The 20,921-nt window shown below is 34.9% G+C and overlaps 1 protein-coding gene, 1 long non-coding RNA gene and 1 pseudogene across 2 annotated transcripts in view; 2 read left to right on the top strand and 1 right to left on the bottom strand.

Moving 5' to 3' along the window:
- LOC134674707 (uncharacterized) overlaps window positions 1-20,921 on the top strand; it is a 444,870-nt gene that overhangs the window by 273,235 nt on the left and 150,714 nt on the right. The window lies entirely within an intron of this gene.
- On the bottom strand, window positions 1,329-10,770 carry LOC134674696 (uncharacterized). The gene is made up of 3 exons (XM_063532820.1): window positions 10,648-10,770; window positions 2,913-3,061; window positions 1,329-2,194 (listed from the first exon to the last, which is right to left on the bottom strand). The coding sequence occupies exons 1-3, from the start codon at window positions 10,672-10,674 to the stop codon at window positions 1,771-1,773; spliced, it is 600 nt and encodes a 199-aa protein (XP_063388890.1). The 5' UTR covers window positions 10,675-10,770; the 3' UTR covers window positions 1,329-1,770.
- LOC134674304 (uncharacterized) lies at window positions 18,718-20,139 on the top strand (annotated as a pseudogene).

Raw genomic sequence — 20,921 nt, 5'->3', positions numbered from 1 at the left:
CGTTCCACGGCAAAAGGTGCCTTATGGAGGTTGGCGCTTACGTCGCATAGCGCGGCAATAATATTGGAGCGGCGTTTATAATAGCGTCGTCGGCGTTAATATAACCTTTACCCGTGGGACTTACTTACTAGTAATGTATTTTGAACCTGTAAAGTGAGCAAATAGCAGTTTTTACGATAAGTACTTTTCACCAGTAAAAATATATGTTTAAAAAAATATACCTCTATTTTTTTATTGAAATACCTCACTCCGGTATCGAAAATTTAAACATTGGATACCTAGTTTCTCCGAAATCTATCATGTGGATTAACGCGTTTAAATATTCATATTTCATTTAAAAAATAAAGGATAAAGTTTTCAACATCCTTTAGACACGGTTTAAAATATAATTATATTTCATATGCAAAAAGCAAATATACACATAAGTAAAGACGTAAAAAATATAATGTATGTACTTTTAATGAAATTAATGAATCAGTTTCATATACTTAATTTAAAGTAAATTGATAAATTTCCGAAAACATAGCATTAAATTTTGGCCTACTTTACAATTCAATGATGAAAACCTCAATGGCGGATAACTAAACATATTTTACATAAATTTACTCCAAGGAACAATTTGTATTTTTTCCTTTCTGTTTATTTATGATAATATAATTCATTGGGTATTTCGCATAATGTAATTTGTTTCATTAAGCAATTAATAAAATAAAAACCAGGAGCTACCGTAAAACGGGGTGAGTAGGTTTCGCGGGGAGAGTTGGGTTATGAATGAGGAGAGAAGGTTTGAGAGGGGGGTGAGAAGGGATTTTAAGGCTACTGCTACAAAAATAATGTATTCCAATTTAAAATGGGGCTATAGTAATACGCATAATAAAAAAAATCGATTCAACAATCTTCCAAAATCACCTTTGTATGAAAAACCCTCTCACCCCAAATACGAGGCACTACGGGGTGAGGTGGGTTTTCCTCTTTATCCTCAAAGTTAAATGGAACAACCCAAAATAAAATACAAACTAAAATACAAACGTCCGAACCACTTATTATATACACCATTCAGTTTTTACATGTAAAACTAAAATTTTATCTAGTCAAATTTCACCCAACTCACCCCATTTTACGGTATTTGATTCATTTTGGGATGTCTAAATAGGGCCTCTTTTGGTTTGTTATTAAGACTATCAGTCTGCATATAATAATAAAAAATAAACAAGGGAATAAATGAGATTAAAGAAAATAGTTATTTTATATTTATTAAATAATTGTGATTAATTTAAAATTTGACGATACAGACATTATAAACATAAGATAGAATATATTTATATGTATAATACCTACTTGTGATGATGATGATGGCACTGATTTGTTATATTATATTACATAGTTAAATTAATTTTTTATGAATTTGAAATAAATAAATCAACAAATTTGATACCAATTTGATTAAAATATGAAAACAATCTGAGACCCATCATAACAATTGACGCAATAGATAATACAAATAAAATAAAAATAAATTTAAACAATACAAAAACCGCAAACAAAGAAATGATGAAGAAAAATTGTACTTGTAATCCTAACATTTGTAAAGTAATAAAGAAAATTCTGATTAAACTGTGTTAATTAACAAACATAAAGTTGGTAACTTTTTCGTGCTTTTGCTAAAATAATTTGTAAAATATGACACTTGATTGATTGTTACACTGGTTAAATCTCTAATCAAAAATACTGACTTACTCACGACTAGAAGTTCTAAAAATCTATTAATACCTAATTTGAACCAGATGAAGATTTAAATATCGCCAAAACAGCGCCTAAAGCTAGCTGGAAGAAGCTCCCTAAAAGTTCTAAGTAATACACAAATCCGCCTTCTCTAGGCTTTGTAGCGAAATCATCATCATCATCGTCGAATTCGAAAGGATCATCAACTTCATTTATTGTATCATTTTCTTTGTTATCAAGTGTTTCTAATTTGGAAGGGAGATAATTGGAATAAAGTGTTATTTTTTTAGGTTTCTTATCATTTTTCTTCAGAGCTTCTACTGATAGTTCTTCGACGTCGCGGTCTTCGAGTCCATTGCCGAGTGGTTTGAGGTCTGTTTTAGCAACGTCCTCAGGTTCGTCGAGGGACTCAATGTTGACCCATGGCTTCTTGGTCGTTGGTTCAGTTTTGTTTGTACCAATGCCCAGGAACCTGGAAAATAAAGATTTTTCTGATTGTTCTTGTAAATTGAACTGTCAATTATGATCACGAATATTATTCGCTACTTGATAATGCTTACACGTTCCCCCAGCCTACGGTGTTAGAAGTATAAACGCTGGTGTTTCTTCAGAAGAAGGGAGTATTACTACAATGTTCTGCCGTCAGAGTGCAGCACTAAGCTCGCTAGTAAACCACAGAGTAACTTACACACACTGTGCTTTGGCAAGTCTTCACAGACAATAAAATATGACATTGATGCATCAAGGCGGTTTGTTAACAAGGGCCTACCGGGAAACGTGAAAATAGAAATTTAGTTATTTGCCACTTTATCGCTCGAATATGCAAGATAAAGATATGATATGATAGTATGATATGATAGAGAGGTTTAACGAAATTACGATTTTCTTGTTTCGCCGTAGACCCCCAGATTGTGATGGACTTTGGTAGTGGCGCACTACGGAGAGTTTCGCGTAATATCAGGCTTGGCTCACTCCGCGATTTCGTCGCTTTGCTACAGGTAGCTAAAAGTCCATCCGTTCGACCCCAATTTTGGGGTTTGCCATAAGCCGCGCGTGGCGCTGTTGCCACCTAGCACCCATATCTGTGCTGATCGCGACAGACGCGTTTTGTTAGAGAGTGAGTCTTCTGTACTTAGTACTATTATTTATCCTGTGGTAATATTCCCTATTAACTTGCATGAACGACTTACCTATAAATGGGGGAGGTGATCCTCTCGGCGATGTTATTGGCTATCTGATGGTAGACGTCCCCTTGGCCTGTGGTGGTGTTGGAGGTGTACACGCTGATGTTCTCCTCGGGGACAGCTCGGCTGCTGCACTGCCAGGATAGCTGCAGCAGCTAGAACCAACAAGTTAAACTTATATATTGTTATACTGGGAACATGGAAACATGGTCGCCCTAAATCGACTTGGCGCCGTTCTGTGGAGCAAGAGCTGGGTGTATTGGGGATGGGGTGGGAGGAGGCTACCCAAGCTGCCCAGGACCGGAGTCAGTGGAAGAAAAAGATTCGAGCCCTACACCCCAGCAGGGGGTAACAGGATGGAAAGAAGAAGAGATTGTTATACAGAGTGTCCCAAAAGTGACACGTCACAGTGACACTGGAGGTAGACCAGGCCAAAAACCGTGCCACTTTTACTGGGGTCATGTTAAGTTGGTTTGGGTCCTCTTGGCCTGGTCTACCTCCAGTGCCACTGTGACGTGTCACTGGGACACCCTGTAGATATCATAGGTTGCTGTTATAGGCATGATTTGGATTGGTTATAGGTATGATCTATCAGTGTCAAGTGACGTTTTTGGTTGAAGAAATATCACTTTTGACAGGGTCCAGTTTATCAGGATAAATATTACTAAAGTTAGACCAAGAAAAGTCTGCAAGGATTTTGATAGCACACGCAGTGCAAGTGTTATATTAAACGTCAAACTTCTATGAAATGACGTACCTATTTAATAACCGTTGCACTGCGTGTGCTATTAAAATCGCTGCAGACTTTTCTTGGTCTAACTCTAACTACAGTCCAGTCCATAATGGTAGGTACATATATCAATAGCTCTCTATTTATTTACAAAACCCTTAGCATAATTGAGCGAATCCGTTAGTTAAAAACCCCAGTTGGGTAAAGGTGAGGTCACACTGACGAGGGTGGCCTCAACGTCAGTTCGAGCTGAAATAACCCTACATTTTTATATTACACAGGTCACAAGCAGACGTTTAACTTGTAAATACGAGTACCTACTTATATTTTAGCGGCAATTTGAACCCAAGTCAATAATCATCAGAAAATGTTAATAGAATAATCCGAGTATATAATATAACGAATATGACGAAGCGTGCGCCGTGGTACCTATGCGAATATATATGACGCTTGTAACACCACAACCTCATGCTTTATAAAATCGGTGCAAAGTTATTTTATACCACGTCGGTGGCAAACAAACATACATCCCGCCTGATGGAAAGCAGTTACCGTAGCCAATCCACGCCTGCAACTCCAGAGGACAGGAGCTATATGCGCGTTGTCGTTGCCGCCCTTTAAAAATCCTCCTTGTTTGGAGAACTGCAGTTAGCTTAGTGAGATAGCGAAATTTGCAAACTGCCATTAAACTTGAACTTTTTCGCTGTTTTTATTTCATACATAAATCTAATACTTAGTGTGCCAAATAAGGAAGTATCCTTCTTATCGCCGCATAATCTAACTACGTCCAAAACCATGAAGTCAAGGCACTGTTCTGACCTCAGCTGTGGCAGTGAAATTTGGGCAGACCTCAAAGAAACATGTTTCCGTACGTGAGTTTTTTGTAAATTAGCCACCGCAAGTGTTGGCAACTGACAACTTTTACGTGAATAGCTATCACTGGTTTTTTCTACTGACCTCTTTTTTAAATCTTTTTTTAGGGTTCAATGCTGTATAAAGAAAAAAAACGGAAATTTTGTAAGTTGTGGATCCAAATACTGTAGTGTTATTTTTATTATTGCAGAAGTGTAACGTAAATAGAAGAAGAGAAACATTTATTGTAAAAATAAATAATTAGTAGAATAATTAATATTTAAAAAAGCACGGGGGCTGATTTTAGGGGGCAAGTTACCCACAAAATAAAAAAAAATATTGTGATTTTTTTTTATCTTTTATTAAAATATACATATTTTGTACTTTGTCACAGTGACAATAGTATGGGGTCTCTAGCGACTTTCATATTGATTGTTACTGTGACAAGGTACGAAATAGGTCGGAAATTAAATTAAATTCTTTGACTGTAGACCGCGGTAAGTCTGCAACGAGTTTGATAGCACACGCACACGCAGTGCAAGTGTTATTTATACGTCATTGTTTCATAGAAGCGTGACGTTTAAAATAACACTTGCACTCCGTGTGCTATTAAAATCGTTGCAGACTTATCTCAGTCTGACTCTACCTACAGTATTATACAGGGCGTCCCACGGCTATGCCACATGGAGGGAAAGTACCCTGAATATTGTAGATGGAACGTTTTACTGAAAGAAGACATTATTTTAATTTAAAAAACAATTTAAACTGCATTCATAGATTTTTAAATAATGACATGATTGAACCGGGAATCAAACCCGCTACATCAGAAAAAAAATCACCCTGTAGCTTTATCATACCGATTGAAAGGCTTCATCATAAGGATTATTTTTTGCTAAATAACATAGTGTCAGAAATAAAAGGAAGCCCATGAATTTTAACATTTTTAATTCCAAATTAATCAATTTAATTTATTAATCCTCAAAATGAGTCTCAATCTGTTGAATACAAAGCCGCACTCTTTTGATTATTTCGCTAAATTACACATCAAATGTTAAAATTCATGGTCTTCCTTTTGTTTCTGACACTATGTTATTTAGCAAAAAATAATCCTTATGATGATGCCTTTCGATCGGTATGATAAAGCTACAGGATGATTTTTTTTCTGATGTAGCGGGTTTGATTCCCGGTTCAACCATGTAATTATTTAAAAATCTAAGAATGCAGTTTAAATTGTTTTTTAAATTAAAATAATGTCTTCTTTCAGTAAAATGTTCCATCTACAATATTGAGGGTACTTTCCCTCCATGTGGCATAGCCGTGGGACGCCCTGTATATTCTTTGCTACCTACCCAGTACACAAGCCTTATATAAGCTTACTGTGGGGCTAGGTTAATCTACATTAGACTGAAGAGTGAAGATCCCCCAAGAAATGTATATATATTTATTTATTTATTTATTTATTTAAACTTTATTGCACAAAAGAAAACTTATCGTACAAAAGGCGGACTTAATGCCAAAAGCATATATATCTATATTTCTTATGTAACTCCTACTGTCTCCTCCATATACCTACAGTAGAATCAGATTATAATGACATCGAAGGGAAGTGACAAACACGTCATACTAAGTGGATGTCATATAAAACATAGTTGTACAACTTATTATTTTTGTTGTTTTCCAAATTAATCTCATATCCCTTTGTGAGAAATAAGTTTTATTAAACTTGTAACAAATATCAACTTGTCACTGATGATCAAAACTAAAATACCTTACACGCCACGAACGCACCAAACGTCCTCGCAGGGAAAGACGTGGTGACGGCCACGAAAACTAGCATAAGTGTCAATATAACCGGACATAATTTCATGAAAATAGGATTTTTCGGTCATAGTAAGCGATTTGTCACTATAAGCGAAGTCATCTTATCCGAATTTGTCACTAAGAATTTAAAATGAAAATCAAACTTCGCACAGTAATTACGTCATAGTAAGCGGTTGGTCAGTATAAGCGGAGTCATAATAAACGGATTCTACTGTATTGGTATATTGTTTACGTCGAAATAAATCATCTTCATATATATCTACTTAAGTATGTACAATTTTCCTATTATATTCATTTATTGATACATGTCACGGCATATCACTGACATCCCAATCCTAAGGTCGCTAGGCCCTACATGCCGACGATTTTCCTTCTTGATCCTTGACGCCAATACCTGGCATCAGCATTCGAGGCACGTCTTGATACTTGAGTCGCGAGCGTCACTGTATCTATTGTTTGTTGTGTAAGTATCATATTATAATGTTTTGACGGGCTATTTATTGGTTACCTACATATTTTTGACGACCTGTCAGGCCTAGTGGGTAGAGACCCTGCCTATGAAGCCGATGGTCCGGATTTGAGTCCTGGTGAGGGCATTTATTTGTGTGATGATCTAGGAATAGGATTTGTGTTCCTGGGTCATGAAGGATTTATGTTATTAATATTCAAAAACGTTTATACCTATTATAATTTAATAATTCTAAGCACATTTGAAAAAAAAACAGATAAAAAAATACAATATTTTGGCGTAAGTATCCGTCTAGCAGGGTTCATAGACATTTCTTTGCGCATAGATCTCCCATAATCGTAAAATTAAATAAAGATTGTACGGTACACAAACAACTATACTATGGTATAAGCTGCACCAAAATTTAACTACATTAAACCCTACCTACATTAAATTATATTGATAACTTATATTTCTGTGACACTTAAAGAACTTCATCAATTCGCTAACTGTATAAAGGAAACAAGTTTTTGCTAAAATCTGGATTTGAGCGAACGAACGAGCGAACTTATTTATAACATCTCGATTCTAAATTTCTAACAGTTCTTTTATTAGTTACACATAGTTTTGATGTTTCTATAATTACATTATTAAAGCGATCAGGAATCGCATCAACTTATGGATATTTATAGGTATTGTAAATTACATATGTTTCAATTTATTGTCCGAAAAAATGATTTCCTTAACTTTCATTATATCTTCGCATAAATTTATTTATCATTTTTATCACTTATCATTTATTTATTTAGTCGCCTGTTACGTCGTACTGCCATCAAAATACCTAGTAAATTCTCTGTTTTATTCTATCAATTTAAATCTTGTGTTAGAAAGGTCCATTGAGTATCTTTGCGTGTCATTGTTTTTAACCTACTTCAATTACAAGAAATAGGAATTCCGCTACTCGATGCTAGATGTCCACTGCGAAAATAATAGTCTTTTTGCTACCAAAACACCAAAAGTATTGTATGGAGTGAGCAATCTATTCTTACTATATTTCTCTGTGCTTCTGTCTTGCAGATCGATTAAAGAGACCCGAATTGAATGGTTGAAATGGACCTCACACGCTCACAGTCATGTCAACTTTCGACATAATCACTGATATCAACCATTGAACTTATTTTCAAGAAAGCCGTAAGCTTGTTTGGCGCCGTCATTAATAAAATTCCTTTTAACTTAAAGTTTCCTTCATTTGTTTGTTACTTTAATTTGTATCGGATTCGAGTCAAAATGAACTTCAGCATTGGAAAGTTTTTAATCTTGGGAAAGGTTCGTCAGTTACAGTTCGTCGATTCCTTAATGATCTTTGATTACTGAGCTCGATGTTTTTACTTCAACTTGCATTCAGAAAGAAGTAAGTTTATATACAGAGTGGCTAAAAAACAAGTGCATTTCCGTTGCCAGGTTTTGGGATTATATGAGCAATTTTTACTATGTGACCAACCTAGAAATTGCGAAAAAAAATTTGGCTGTTTCATTTTGGGTGGTCTATTTTCTATGGTAGGGTAAGTAAACAAATAAAATGGACACAAAGGTTGTATCAATAATTTATTTTTCATGTTGTAACAATTGTCTAGATTTTTTAACACATTTGAAATAATGAGAATATCAGGTAATTTTTTTTTATAAATAAAGGAATGTTGGATGTCCATTTTTTTCTTTCAAATGAACTGAATTAATATAAAAAATATGAAATCGTTGAAAATATCTTAAAGTGGATCAAGGTCAAAAATCAGGGATAATTATTTTCCTTTCCTATACACTCGAATTTCATTAGAACATTCCTGTGATAAACATCACAGGAATGTTGTTTAAGAGTTCTTTACGTTTAATTTTTGATAAATATATTTAACGGAGGTTTACTAGAAATAGAACAGAATTAACGGCCGAGCGAGGTGAGGTCTCACAGTCAACCCGGTGTGCAAAAGTTCGTCACAGTTACAAAAATGCCATACTATTTGTAACTCAAGGGAAGATTTTTTAGACATAATTTGAAATTTCACTTATGATGTACAGAATATGTAAATCTATATATTGACCAAATTTTATTGAAATCGGATGAAAACAAAATGATAACAAAATAAAAATCGATGTAGGTAGGTACTAATTGTAGTCCAAACTATTTAACGTAATAATCACGATAATCTGTTTGTCTGTCTTATTAGACATTATTAGGCCCGAACATTATTAGAAGTAATACCTTTGACCTTAATAAATACTTCATAATGATATTCGTCACGCTTGGAAATCACAGTTTCTCACACCAATAATTATCAATTTTCACGCATTTTTTCACACGGAAATAAATAAACAAAACCATGAATTTGTAAAGGTATTAAGTCTCATCACGCTTATCAAATACATAAAAAAAAAACCGGGCAAGTGCGAGTCGAACTCGCGCACGAAGGGTTCCGTACCATAATGCAAAAAAAAAAAAAAGCACAAAAAAACGGTCACCCATCCAAGTACTGACCACTCCCGACGTTGCTTAACTTTGGTCAAAAATCACGTTTGTTGTATGGGAGCCCCATTTAAATCTTTATTTTATTCTGTTTTTAGTATTTGTTGTTATAGCGGCAACAGAAATACATCATCTGTGAAAATTTCAACTGTCTAGCTATCACGGTTCGTGAGATACAGCCTGGTGACAGACGGACGGACGGACGGACGGACGGACGGACAGCTTAGTAATAGGGTCCCGTTTTAGCCTTTGGGTACGGAACCCTAAAAACACCAAATATAATCTCCTTATTTTTTCATTAAATTTGTGTTTTATTGCCTGTAATTATTATCTCTACTAATATTATGAATGCGAAAAGAACTCTGTCTGTCTGTCTGTTACCTAAAAATAACCGATAACAAAAATATTTTGGACATATTTTTAATACTTGTATGAGAACCTTCTCTGAAAGTTTCCAGAAATTCCGGAAATTGACAATGGCCTGAAACTTGAAAATTGCCATTAACTAATTAAGTCACTTAAATCATTCTATCATAGATTTAAGAATGTCATCAAAAACACGGACTCCACTGACCTGGATATTCATCTGTCGTGACGTTGTTTTCGCGGACGCAGGTTCAATCCGATAATTTATGGTGTTATTAATGTTATTATAAATTAACGTGTGACAGGTTAACAGGTTAAATTGACTAGTTAATTAATTGTATGATTGGGTGGAGTTTTGGAGAAAACTTTCTAATCATATTTTACAGCAATATAAGACGTCGGATTTTTGGGGGCAAAATTAAATAAGAGTATTAGGCAGTTCCTACATCGATAAATAGTTGACAGGAAGAGCATCGATAATTGTTTTAAGGTACCTATTTTTAATTCCGAAAAAAAAAATTGCCGATATGGTGGGAAAATGACGATGACAGGGTTGAGTGGAGAAAACGAGGGGAGGCCTTTGCCTAGCAGTGGGAATAGTGGGACACTAAAGTATTTTTTTATATGCCCGTACTTATTAGGTAGGTATTGTTTCTACTTGGCCTAGAGGTAAACTGGTAGAGAATTCCTTTGTGCATTAAGTACGCCAGCTGTACCTTGTTTTTTTTTTGCAATAAACTTTAATAAGTATTACTATCAAAAATCAATTCTTCTAAACAAATTTAGATTAAAGTTAACCTAAGTATACAGTTTGTTATGTGCATACGTATGTAGTTATTAATGTTATTATATAACACAAAAAGTACTTATAATAATTTGAGAGCATACTCTTCTTCAAAAAACTGTCTTTAGTTTGACGAAAATATTGTTCTTATACCTACCTAGTCCAATTTTTTTTTAACAAATAAAATTATTTATTAAATAAATTGCTTTTTTAAATACATACCAAGACAGCGCAAGCGAACCACCTCATGTTCTAAACAGCCGCCGAATCACTTTGAACTTCTTGCTGCGCCGGATCCTCCACAGGCGGTACAGACGGCCTGCGCGTACGCACATCCGAACACTTGTGCGGTTTGTGCGGCTGACCAAGAGGCTTATGCACGGACGGCGAGGGGTGACCATCCTACGTTTTGTTTTAACGGCCTCCTAGCTTAGTAGGTAGTGACCAGAGATATATATAACTCCGTATAAGATAAATAAAGTCTAAGAAAAAAACATCATCATCATATCAGCCAGAGGACGTCCACTGAAGAAAAAAACGTGCCTCTGAAATCAAGAAAAAGTCATTCTCGAAAAGATGGCGCCATTACCTTTGGCCTATTCTCGGCTAGATGGCGTTGACGACACCGTTTGATATTTAACAATTTTAACACACATCAGTGGATTATGGAACAATAAAAAATAAAAATCATTTATCCGTAAACATATTTTGATTAATTTATACATTTTCAATTTTATTTTAAGTTTTATAGATGGCAGTAAATGTACCGTGACTACAAAATTTACTTTGGCAATAGCCCTCTATACTATCTGAATACTCTTTGGTAGTGACCCTGCTTACGCTACGTCTTACGTAGGCGAACAACGCGCGAACGCGGCGCGGCGCGGCGCGGCGAAATCAATCCTTTGATGCCCATAGAAGTGTCCTACGTAAGCGATCTCGTTGCGAACGCGGTGCGGCGCGATTTGCACGCGAATGTCAGGCGGCGCGGCGCGGCGCGGCGCGGCGGCGGCCGCTTTCGCCGCGCCGCGCCGCGCCGCGTTCGCGCGTTGTTCGCCTACGTAAGACGTAGCGTTACGGGTTCTAATCCCGTTAATGATTCGGTCAAGTTGTGTTTTAATGTATGGGGAAGACAAACAAATTATAGCCAGCATTCAGTAAATGTAGTATGATACCTTTGGGTATGGTGCTTTACGTACACTAGCGTCCCTCCCCCTCCCCCTGACGCAACCCCCCCTTGTAGCATGAAATATGTCCCGAGTGACGATTTTTTTTTATTTTTTAGAAAAGTATGAGAGTTAGGAATAAAGTGTCAAGGTAAGAAATAATCCTTAATAAATTTTAAACAAAAAAGGTTATATGCAACTTTTTGGTTAGACTCACCATATTCATGAAACCTTGTTGAAGTTCAATATAACATAGTACGTGATAGTACTGAAAGAAATCTTATACGGAAAATAAGCTTGCAAGGTTATTCTCCTGTATGATTTCTTTTAGTACTATCACGTACTATGTTATATTGATCTTTAACAAGTTTTTCAACAGTTAAATTTTGTCGAAGTTTATCTCGCCATAACATGAATATGGTGCGTCATATCAAAAAAATGAATGTAACATTTTTAGTTAAGAATTTAATAAGGATTATTTCTTTCATAGACACTTTTTTCCTAAAATGTATACTTTTCTCAAAAAATTTAAAAAACTGTGAACCGGGACATATTTCATGCAAAAAGGGGGGTTGCGTCAGGGGGAGGGGAAGGGACGCTAGTGTGCGTAAAGCTCCATACCCTTAGGTATCATACTTCATTCATAAAAGGCTGGCTATAATTAGTTATTCAAAAAACACAATTTGACCGAATCATAATCTGAATCTGTGCGATTTAAGAGGAATTTCCTCCCGCGGACGCTCCGGCTGTGGAATGAGCTCCCTCCCGAGGTTTTCCCGAGGGTCTACAGTATGGGGTTCTTCAAAAAAGGAGTGTACAGGTTTTTAAAAGGTCGGCAACGCGCATGTAACACCTCTGGAGTTGCAGGCGTTCATAGGCTACGGTGACTGCTTACCATCAGGCGGGCCGTATGCTTGTTTGCCACCGATGTGGTATAAAAAAAAAATCATAAGGGCATTTATTTGTGTGTTTATCACAAATTAGGTATTTTCCTGAGTTATGGTGTTTTCTATAAGTATTTATTATGTTATTAGGGATAATAGGATGGTCAAAAACTATATTAAATATTGTAGGCAACATTCTACTTATAAGGTTTTTTGTAGTCCAAAACGTATACAAAACATTATTTGGAGATCGCTCAAAATTAAGCAATTCTGCTATACGAAAATGTATAAAATGAACTTGACCACAGAAACAATTTTACCTGGAGGCATTGTTATATTATGGTATTATATTTTCTTTTTGTCTACTTACTTCTTAGTCGGTCTTCATTGCTTCGAGGTCTAGCTTAAAAAGATTTTTCTATTTGATTTTTGGAAAGTTTTCAATATGGAGAATGGGGGAGCTCTACAGCTCACAGAACTATTTAGTGCATTATTTATTTATACTTTACTCGTTCCAAAAGGACTGTCCGTTGTTTATCTACAGCTTGGTCACCCGCAGTGGCCTTAGCGCGTGCGCACGATCCGTGATCTGTTTTATCAATGGCCACCATTTGGCCGATGAGCCTTGCGATTTGGCTCTAGAGTTGAAGTTAAATTTATTAAAGTTTCTTAGGGTTCCCTAAGCAAACGGACAGACAGAAACCTAGAGGGCGATGAACTTTATAATGTTGTTGTTGTTATGTTACCGTACCAGTGCGACCTTCAGTCATTATTGTAAAACGGGACTTAATCGCGTATTTAAGTTTTAAGATTTACCTCCGACGTTTCGACGACAGCGTTGTGTTCTTTTGTCCCTTCAAACATTCAAGGAAAGAGTGTAGGTATATTCGGGTAATTACGAATGTTGAAAACCGTTGGATAATTCCGAAAACGAACTCTTATTATGATCGAATTTTGGGTCATTTTCATCTGATTTTCGGAATTATCCGACACACGAAATTACCCGAATACACCTCACTGTATCTCAAAAGCCGGCAACGAACTTACAACCCCTCTGGTATTGCAGGTGCCTATGAGGGCTATGAGCATAGAGTAGTCGTTTTGGTAGCATAATAGTAGGTTTGGTACCAAAACGACTATTATTTTCGTAGTAGACATCTTTTTTATTTTATTTTACTTTATTTATTTATTTAAACTTTATTGCACAAAACATAAAAATAATGTACAAATGGCGAACTTAATGCCTAATGGCATTCTCTACCAGTCAACCATCGGGCCAAACAGAGACATGTAAAAATGGTGCAAGGAGAACAGAGGCATTTATTAGAACATTGGAAAACAACTGAACAACGAACAACTAATAATTCTGATAAACTACATATAGAATACACAAATAAATATACTAGAATATATATAATTAATATACTACTACATATTTCATACATACTCATAATATATAATATATAATGATGGACACTACTCGAACTCTTGTTTCAGCAGATACTTATGTAGCAACCGCTTGAAAGCTAACTTGCTCGGGGCTTGTCTAATATTGAGAGGGAGTGAATTCCTTATTAGGTACACTAAACAGACATCGTACAATATCATGGGTAATACATTTGCACATTGTGGCTTAAATCTAGCACGAGATCCAAAACAAGTGTACACAGCATGTTTTACAATTGAGCGGAAATATTACAAACTAATTAACACCATATTATAGCTACAGTGAAAAATATCAGAGAAGAAATAACTATCTAAACGTTACAATATAACGAGTAACGAACTTTACATTAAATTATAAAGACTATTAAACATCACAAATGAAACAAACTTAGAGGATTAAGGCAGATGTCATCAGTTAAGTGGGAGAAGAGGAGAAGAGGACGCCAGCCAAGCACTTCCTAAACCTAGCGATGTGAGGGTCAAAAATATCAATATCAGTGCCCCTACCGCGATGATCACCGGCTATTAAATCGTTATATTGGCGGCACATTCTTGTGATTGGATTATAGAATGACGTATTGTTTTTCATCTAGCATCGAGTAGCGGAATTATCAGTACCACTACTTGATACTTTGGTTTTGGTTTGGTGGGTTTGAACTGAGCACTCTACTTATGTATTTTTTTCTCTTTGCTAAGAGCGACGGTCATCACTTACATACCATGAGGTGATTCGTCTGCTCGTTTGCCTCCTATATCATAAAAAACCGGGCAAGTGCGAGTCGGACTCGCGCACGAAGGGTTCCGTACCATAATGCAAAAAAAAACAAAAAGAAAAGCAAAATAAAAAACGGTCACCCATCCAAGTACTGACCCCTCCCGACGTTGCTTAACTTTGGTCAAAAATCGCCCAGTATGGGAGCCCCATTTAAATCTTTATTTTATTCTGTTTTCAGTATTTGTTGTTATAGCGGCAACAGAAATACATCATCTGTGAAAATTTCAACTGTCTAGCTTTCACGGTTCGTGAGATACAGCCTGGTGACAGACAGACGGACAGACGGACGGACGGACAGCGAAGTCTTAGTAATAGGGTCCCGTTTTACCCTTTGGGTACGGAACCCTAATTAGTAATAGGGTCCCGTTTTACCCTTTGGGTACAGAACCCTAAAAAAGAATCTGTTATGGATATGATCTGATGATGATGGACATAAAGTCCTGACAGCAGTGATATTTTTGGTTGGTTTCTGGTTAAAGCTGGAATCACTCTTCTATTACCCTTCATAATTATACCTAAACCTCCGTCTGTCCGTATGTTATAGAGCTTTCTATTATAAACAGATATAACAGCTGATTTGTATTGATATCGCCCACGTCACCTCCGTGTTTTAAAGGTCCAGGTATTTATTATTATCTTCTTTATTTATTTTTCTTCTTAAGTTAGGTTAATTATAATATGGATATAAAAGTAAAATATAAAAACACTTACAAACAATAAAAAAAAAATTATAAACACATTATAAAAAACCTAACCTAGGGTGCCGCCGGCAGCGGGGCAGGGCCCAAGCTGCCGGTGGTCAGGGCCGCAGAGTGAGGAATCGACGTACTATACGCGCCGTGTCCAAAATTACCGCCTTATTATTATTATCATTAGACACGTGTAAACGTCAATATGTCGATATTTCGAAATTAATTAGCTACTGGAACTTGATAACCCCACATTCAAAAGTTCCAAGGTTCATCCTTATAAGGTTAGAGGAATGTTCCCAATGTTCCCATAGAGTTCGATATGAAACAACTTTGCGAAGGAACTATGTAGGTATATTAATTAGGTTAAGAACTCGACTGGTCCAAATAAAATGAATAAGTACCTACATTGATAAAATATTTTATTTAACCCTTCTTTGCATGGTGATGGAAATTTCTATCATAACATTGTCCTATGAAATAAAGGTGCTTTCGGAGGTGATTGATATTTATTTTTAATACTGTCAACTTTCAACACTAATCCATTTTCTGATTTTTGACTTTTTACTCAGTATTTTAATTTATAAAAAATACATTTGTTTAAAGACGAAATTTTGGAAAACTTGGAAAAACGTGGAAGTTGATGATTTTTAGTATGTGATTTTGGGCAGATTTTTCAGGGTTTGTAATTATGTTATATTTACAATCTATATCATAGGAATATCACAAATAGTGTACCTTTCAGATGGCAGTAAAATTTTTCTGATACCTCTTACTAATAGTTATATATTTACAAAAATATTATTTAGCCTATGCAACTTCTGACACTGATTTCGCAGTCGCAAATCGATGATGTAATTTTTTTTACTATTTTTCCCAGAATCAGTAAACAATTACGTGACACATATATTAATTACAGGCAAAAACAAAAAATCATGCAAAGAATTCTTTTCCTCTTTTCTTTAAAGATTGAATTCCAGTAAACTATACCTATACCTACTAGTATTGTAAATTTCATCTAAAATAATTTACAAATCCTATTTCACCTTGCTTATTTTACCGACGAGACGAGACAATACTTAGCTGCAAAAAATATCTAGGTACCTATACAACAAACCTGACACATACAAAACAAGCATAAATAACAATAGACATATCTACTCAGTATAAATCTTTGCTCGCGGATTAATGACCCCTAACTCCTTTAGAGAGGGATAACGCAAAACTGTATTTTTACACATTTTGTATAATTAAGTGAATTTAAAAATACCGACATCCATTTTTATTGAAAATGTTATGCTCGTTTATCGATTACCTGTAATTTATGTTATTACTAAAACATTGTTTGTTTCTCGTATAAGTGATTTATAATCTTAGAGAAATAAATATAATAACTGAACTGAACTGATTTTCATCATAGGCAAGACTATAGACTATATTTGTAAGGTATATGGTTACCCTGTAGGTATACATACTAGAGAGATTACAGCCGGAGACTCAAACGAATCCAATTTCGATCAGAATCATCAATTTACCTTTATCTTAACAGTTGCACAGTCTGGGCTATCAAAATCGCTGCAAACTTATTTTTGGTCTAACTCTATTTTCAGAAAAGGTAAGCTGAAGTGAGCTGAGATAAAAGATAAGAAGAAAACTGAGATTTTTGATTGCAAATTACAAAAAGATTCTTTTAGGTACATTGATATAAAACGTAGTATGAAAGAACTAAATTAAAACCAATATTTCACTTGTACCATAGCTTGTACTTAGACCACACAAAACTCACTCGATTTTAGACCGTATTCTCACACAATAAATTCCAAATTCAAATTAGGTAATTTTACTAATTATCCTGTTTCACGCTGCACTCAGGATCAGAAAAAAAAATTAAGTTAAAAATCTAACCTATTCTAACGTAAAACACGCGAGGGTACTTTGAAACTTGAGGGGAAACTTGGTACTTACTTCAAAACCAATCCAAGGAAGCATGGGTGTTTTTTAAGGAATAAAATATGTAGTTTTTACTCACAGTTCCTTCAGTTTTATGCCACTTGATCTCCGCACCGCAAAATATAGCGAACTAAAACGCAATTAACAATGTGTTCAAATGAATAGACACATTAACGATTCTTGAATAACAATTGGTTAGAAGCTACAGCGACAGCAGCGCCTCTTTTCGTAAAATGAGGAAACTTTCGTTGACAAAGTGCTGTCGCGTTAGTTTTGCTACTCGGCACTAGATGACGGTGTAGCTATACAGGGCGTCCCACGGCTATGCCACATGGAGGGAAAGTACCCTGAATATTGTAGATGGAACGTTTTACTGAAAGAAGACATTATTTTAATTTAAAAAACAATTTAAACTGCATTCATAGATTTTTAAATAATTACATGATTGAACCGGGAATCAAACCCGCTACATCAGTAAAAAAAATCACCCTGTAGCTTTATCATACCGATTGAAAGGCTTCATCATAAGGATTATTTTTTGCTAAATAACATAGTGTCAGAAACAAAAGGAAGACCATGAATTTTAACATTTGATGTGTAATTTAGCGAAATAATCAAAAGAGTGCGGCTATGTATTCAACAGATTGAGACTCATTTTGAGGATTAATAAATTAAATTGATTAATTTGGAATTAAAAATGTTAAAATTCATGGGCTTCCTTTTATTTCTGACACTATGTTATTTAGCAAAAAATAATCCTTATGATGAAGCCTTTCAATCGGTATGATAAAGCTACAGGGTGATTTTTTTTCTGATGTAGCGGGTTTGATTCCCGGTTCAACCATGTAATTATTTAAAAATCTAAGAATGCAGTTTAAATTGTTTTTTAAATTAAAATAATGTCTTCTTTCAGTAAAATGTTCCATCTACAATATTGAGGGTACTTTCCCTCCATGTGGCATAGCCGTGGGACGCCCTGTATATTTATGTTTTAATTTTAACTGTATGTTAAAACTAGAATGAATTTAATTAAGAATTATTGATAGTTATTAGTAACATGTATTTTATAATTGTATTTTTTCCTTATATGACACGAGTAAAGAGAATTTAATCTGAGATTTCAAATTCTTTTTGTGTATGAGTGATTACAGCGCCTCTTTTAGCGAATTGTGAAACATTTGACACAATGCACTCGAGTTGTTTGTTCTACTCTCCACTAGATGGTAGTAGTGAGCCACTTAATATTAGCAGTAATTGTTTAGTTATACAATTTTATTTCATTACTTACGTTTTTTAAATCCAACCTGTTTTATTATATATCTATTGTGTTAAAATATGTACGATAGTGCGGCTGTTGCACCCATACTTGACCGTTGTGTAACAAACTTGGTAACCATAACAACGGTTTGTTTACGTTTCTGTTGACTGACACGTTGTTGATCTTAGTGTTCTTAGTTATTTTTATCAAAATGCCTTTAAAACCAAGTAAACCGCAGCCTAAAAGTTCGTGTGATAAACATAAATGTAACAAACCTTCTACTGAGAAGATTAAAGTACCGAAAAAAGTGTTAATATCTAAAAAGTGGCACACGGACTGTTCGCATGAAGTGGAAACTAAGTCTGCCGGTATCATTGCCTCTAAGCCGCAAAGAAACAAGCCGAACAAAACATCGAATTCTTTACCCGTTGTGCCAAAACAAAGTAAAAGTCTTGATTTTTGCAAAACGTGTGGCGATATTGATGATATTCAGACAGCTGTAGCAAAATTTTCCAATACTGTCACAAATTCTACTAGTAAAACTAGTGCTGTGTCTTCTAAAAATAGTAAACATGCTATTTCTCCTAAAAATAGTCAACAAGCATTGAAAACTGACTCCCAGAAAGTAAAAGTGGAAACTAAAGTTTTAAAACAATTTTACAAAAACGAAAAATATGCAGATTCCAAATCTACAATAGATTATACAAAAACATCTAGCAAAAGGGTCAAAATTAACTCAAATAAGGGACCTTTGAAAACTCATAAAAATATTGATATTGAGGAGGAAGTGGTACAAGAGCATTACTTAAATGAAAGGTTTGCTGATTTATACGATTCTATGCATGATTTCGACAATTTCGTCAAGAACGATCAAGTACTGGATACTATAACTGAAGTAAACGAAAAACAAGCTTCATCTGATAATAAATCTTCATTATCTCATAAGAAATCTTCTGAAGAATCAATATACACTTTACCTTCAGACGATGAAATAAGTTGGAAGAAACTGAAAGAATTCAGAGAGAAGAATTATTTCGAATGTCATTCATCAAAAAACAGAATTGCAAGTAAGGCTAGCGTAATATCTCTTCAGGATCATAAATGTAGATACAGATTATATTTGAATGACAGATTATTTCCTGTAGCAATGGACAATGATCACAACGGCAATATACGATGCGTAGACTGTCATTTACCCTTAGAACTAGATCAAGAAGAAAACAACATAAATGGCACAATACAAGCTAAAGTGAAACTAGGTTCAGAAACTCAAGACATGGTCTTACTTCTTCCAATAAAAGAGCCTTTGATCATTAAACAGAAGAGAAAAGAAAAGAATGATGATGATGTAGTGTATTTTGGGTAAGTAAAAATGGATCAAAACGGGAATTCAAAGTTCAGTCCTTCTTTACCGAGTGATTCGTTGGCATTGAGGTATCAGAAGGGATATAGACAATTTAACGATGTTCAAAGCTATAGGTATGATAAGATAGAAGATTCTGATGTTATCTATATTTAGTAATGAATATACGTTTCTATGTTTGTATCTAAAGTAGGCAATTGTTTTATTTATTTATACACGAGTAGAATCATATCCAATCCATAGAAAAAATCATATCTGAGATCCGTTACTACAATGTACTTAGGTACCTATTTCTTTAAAAAAAACTATAATCTCTCTTTCTCTCTTGTATCTATTTAAAGACCTGAAAAAGTACATATTTTCAGTAACATAAAGTTCATTGTTCCAGAAAACCTTTAGGTACAATCAGCAACACTCGTAAATGTACATTGGTGGATCTTATTACAAAAGGCATAAGGTCCATCGATGTTCAGGCACGAGTTTAATGCACACAATCATTACCATATCGATTATGAATTCCTTATTTTATCTACGCACATATCATTAACGCTCTAAAATGCATTCAGAAAACATAGGAAATCACCAGCATTATGACAACCAATTTTACTATGAGTACTTTCTTATCTGTGGTAGTAGGTAAAATCTGTACTTTAAAGTTATAACTTTATAGATTTTTGTAAGGTTATGAGTTTAAATTTGGAACAGCTGTCAAAACTCAAGTGGGTGTCTATTCTAGTATCTATAGATATTAAAACGATTATCGATACGAAACGTCAATTCAGTATATTTTTTTAATATAAACCGTACGACATTTTATCTCGAGTGACATGAGAATAGGGACTTCATTCGTTTGTCTATGAATTTAAAAAAAACTACAGATGCGTGACATGTGTGAAAAAAGTTTTCATTTACCGCCATTTGACGAACAGTTTATCTTTTAATAAGTTTTAGGTATAAAATTAATT

Source organism: Cydia fagiglandana, chromosome 20 (genome assembly GCF_963556715.1).
Source record: "Cydia fagiglandana chromosome 20, ilCydFagi1.1, whole genome shotgun sequence".
Classification (NCBI taxonomy): domain Eukaryota; kingdom Metazoa; phylum Arthropoda; class Insecta; order Lepidoptera; family Tortricidae; genus Cydia; species Cydia fagiglandana.
This window is presented reverse-complemented; position numbering and strand designations above follow the sequence as displayed.

Coding starts and splice junctions, on each gene's coding strand:
- LOC134674696 (XM_063532820.1), bottom strand. CDS start 10,674: ATGAGGTGGTTCGCTTGCGCTGTCTTG. Junction 3,062..10,647: donor GGTTCGCTTGCGCTGTCTTG/GTATGTATTTAA, acceptor TGTTGGTTCTAG/CTGCTGCAGCTATCCTGGCA. Junction 2,195..2,912: donor ATCACCTCCCCCATTTATAG/GTAAGTCGTTCA, acceptor TTTATTTTCCAG/GTTCCTGGGCATTGGTACAA.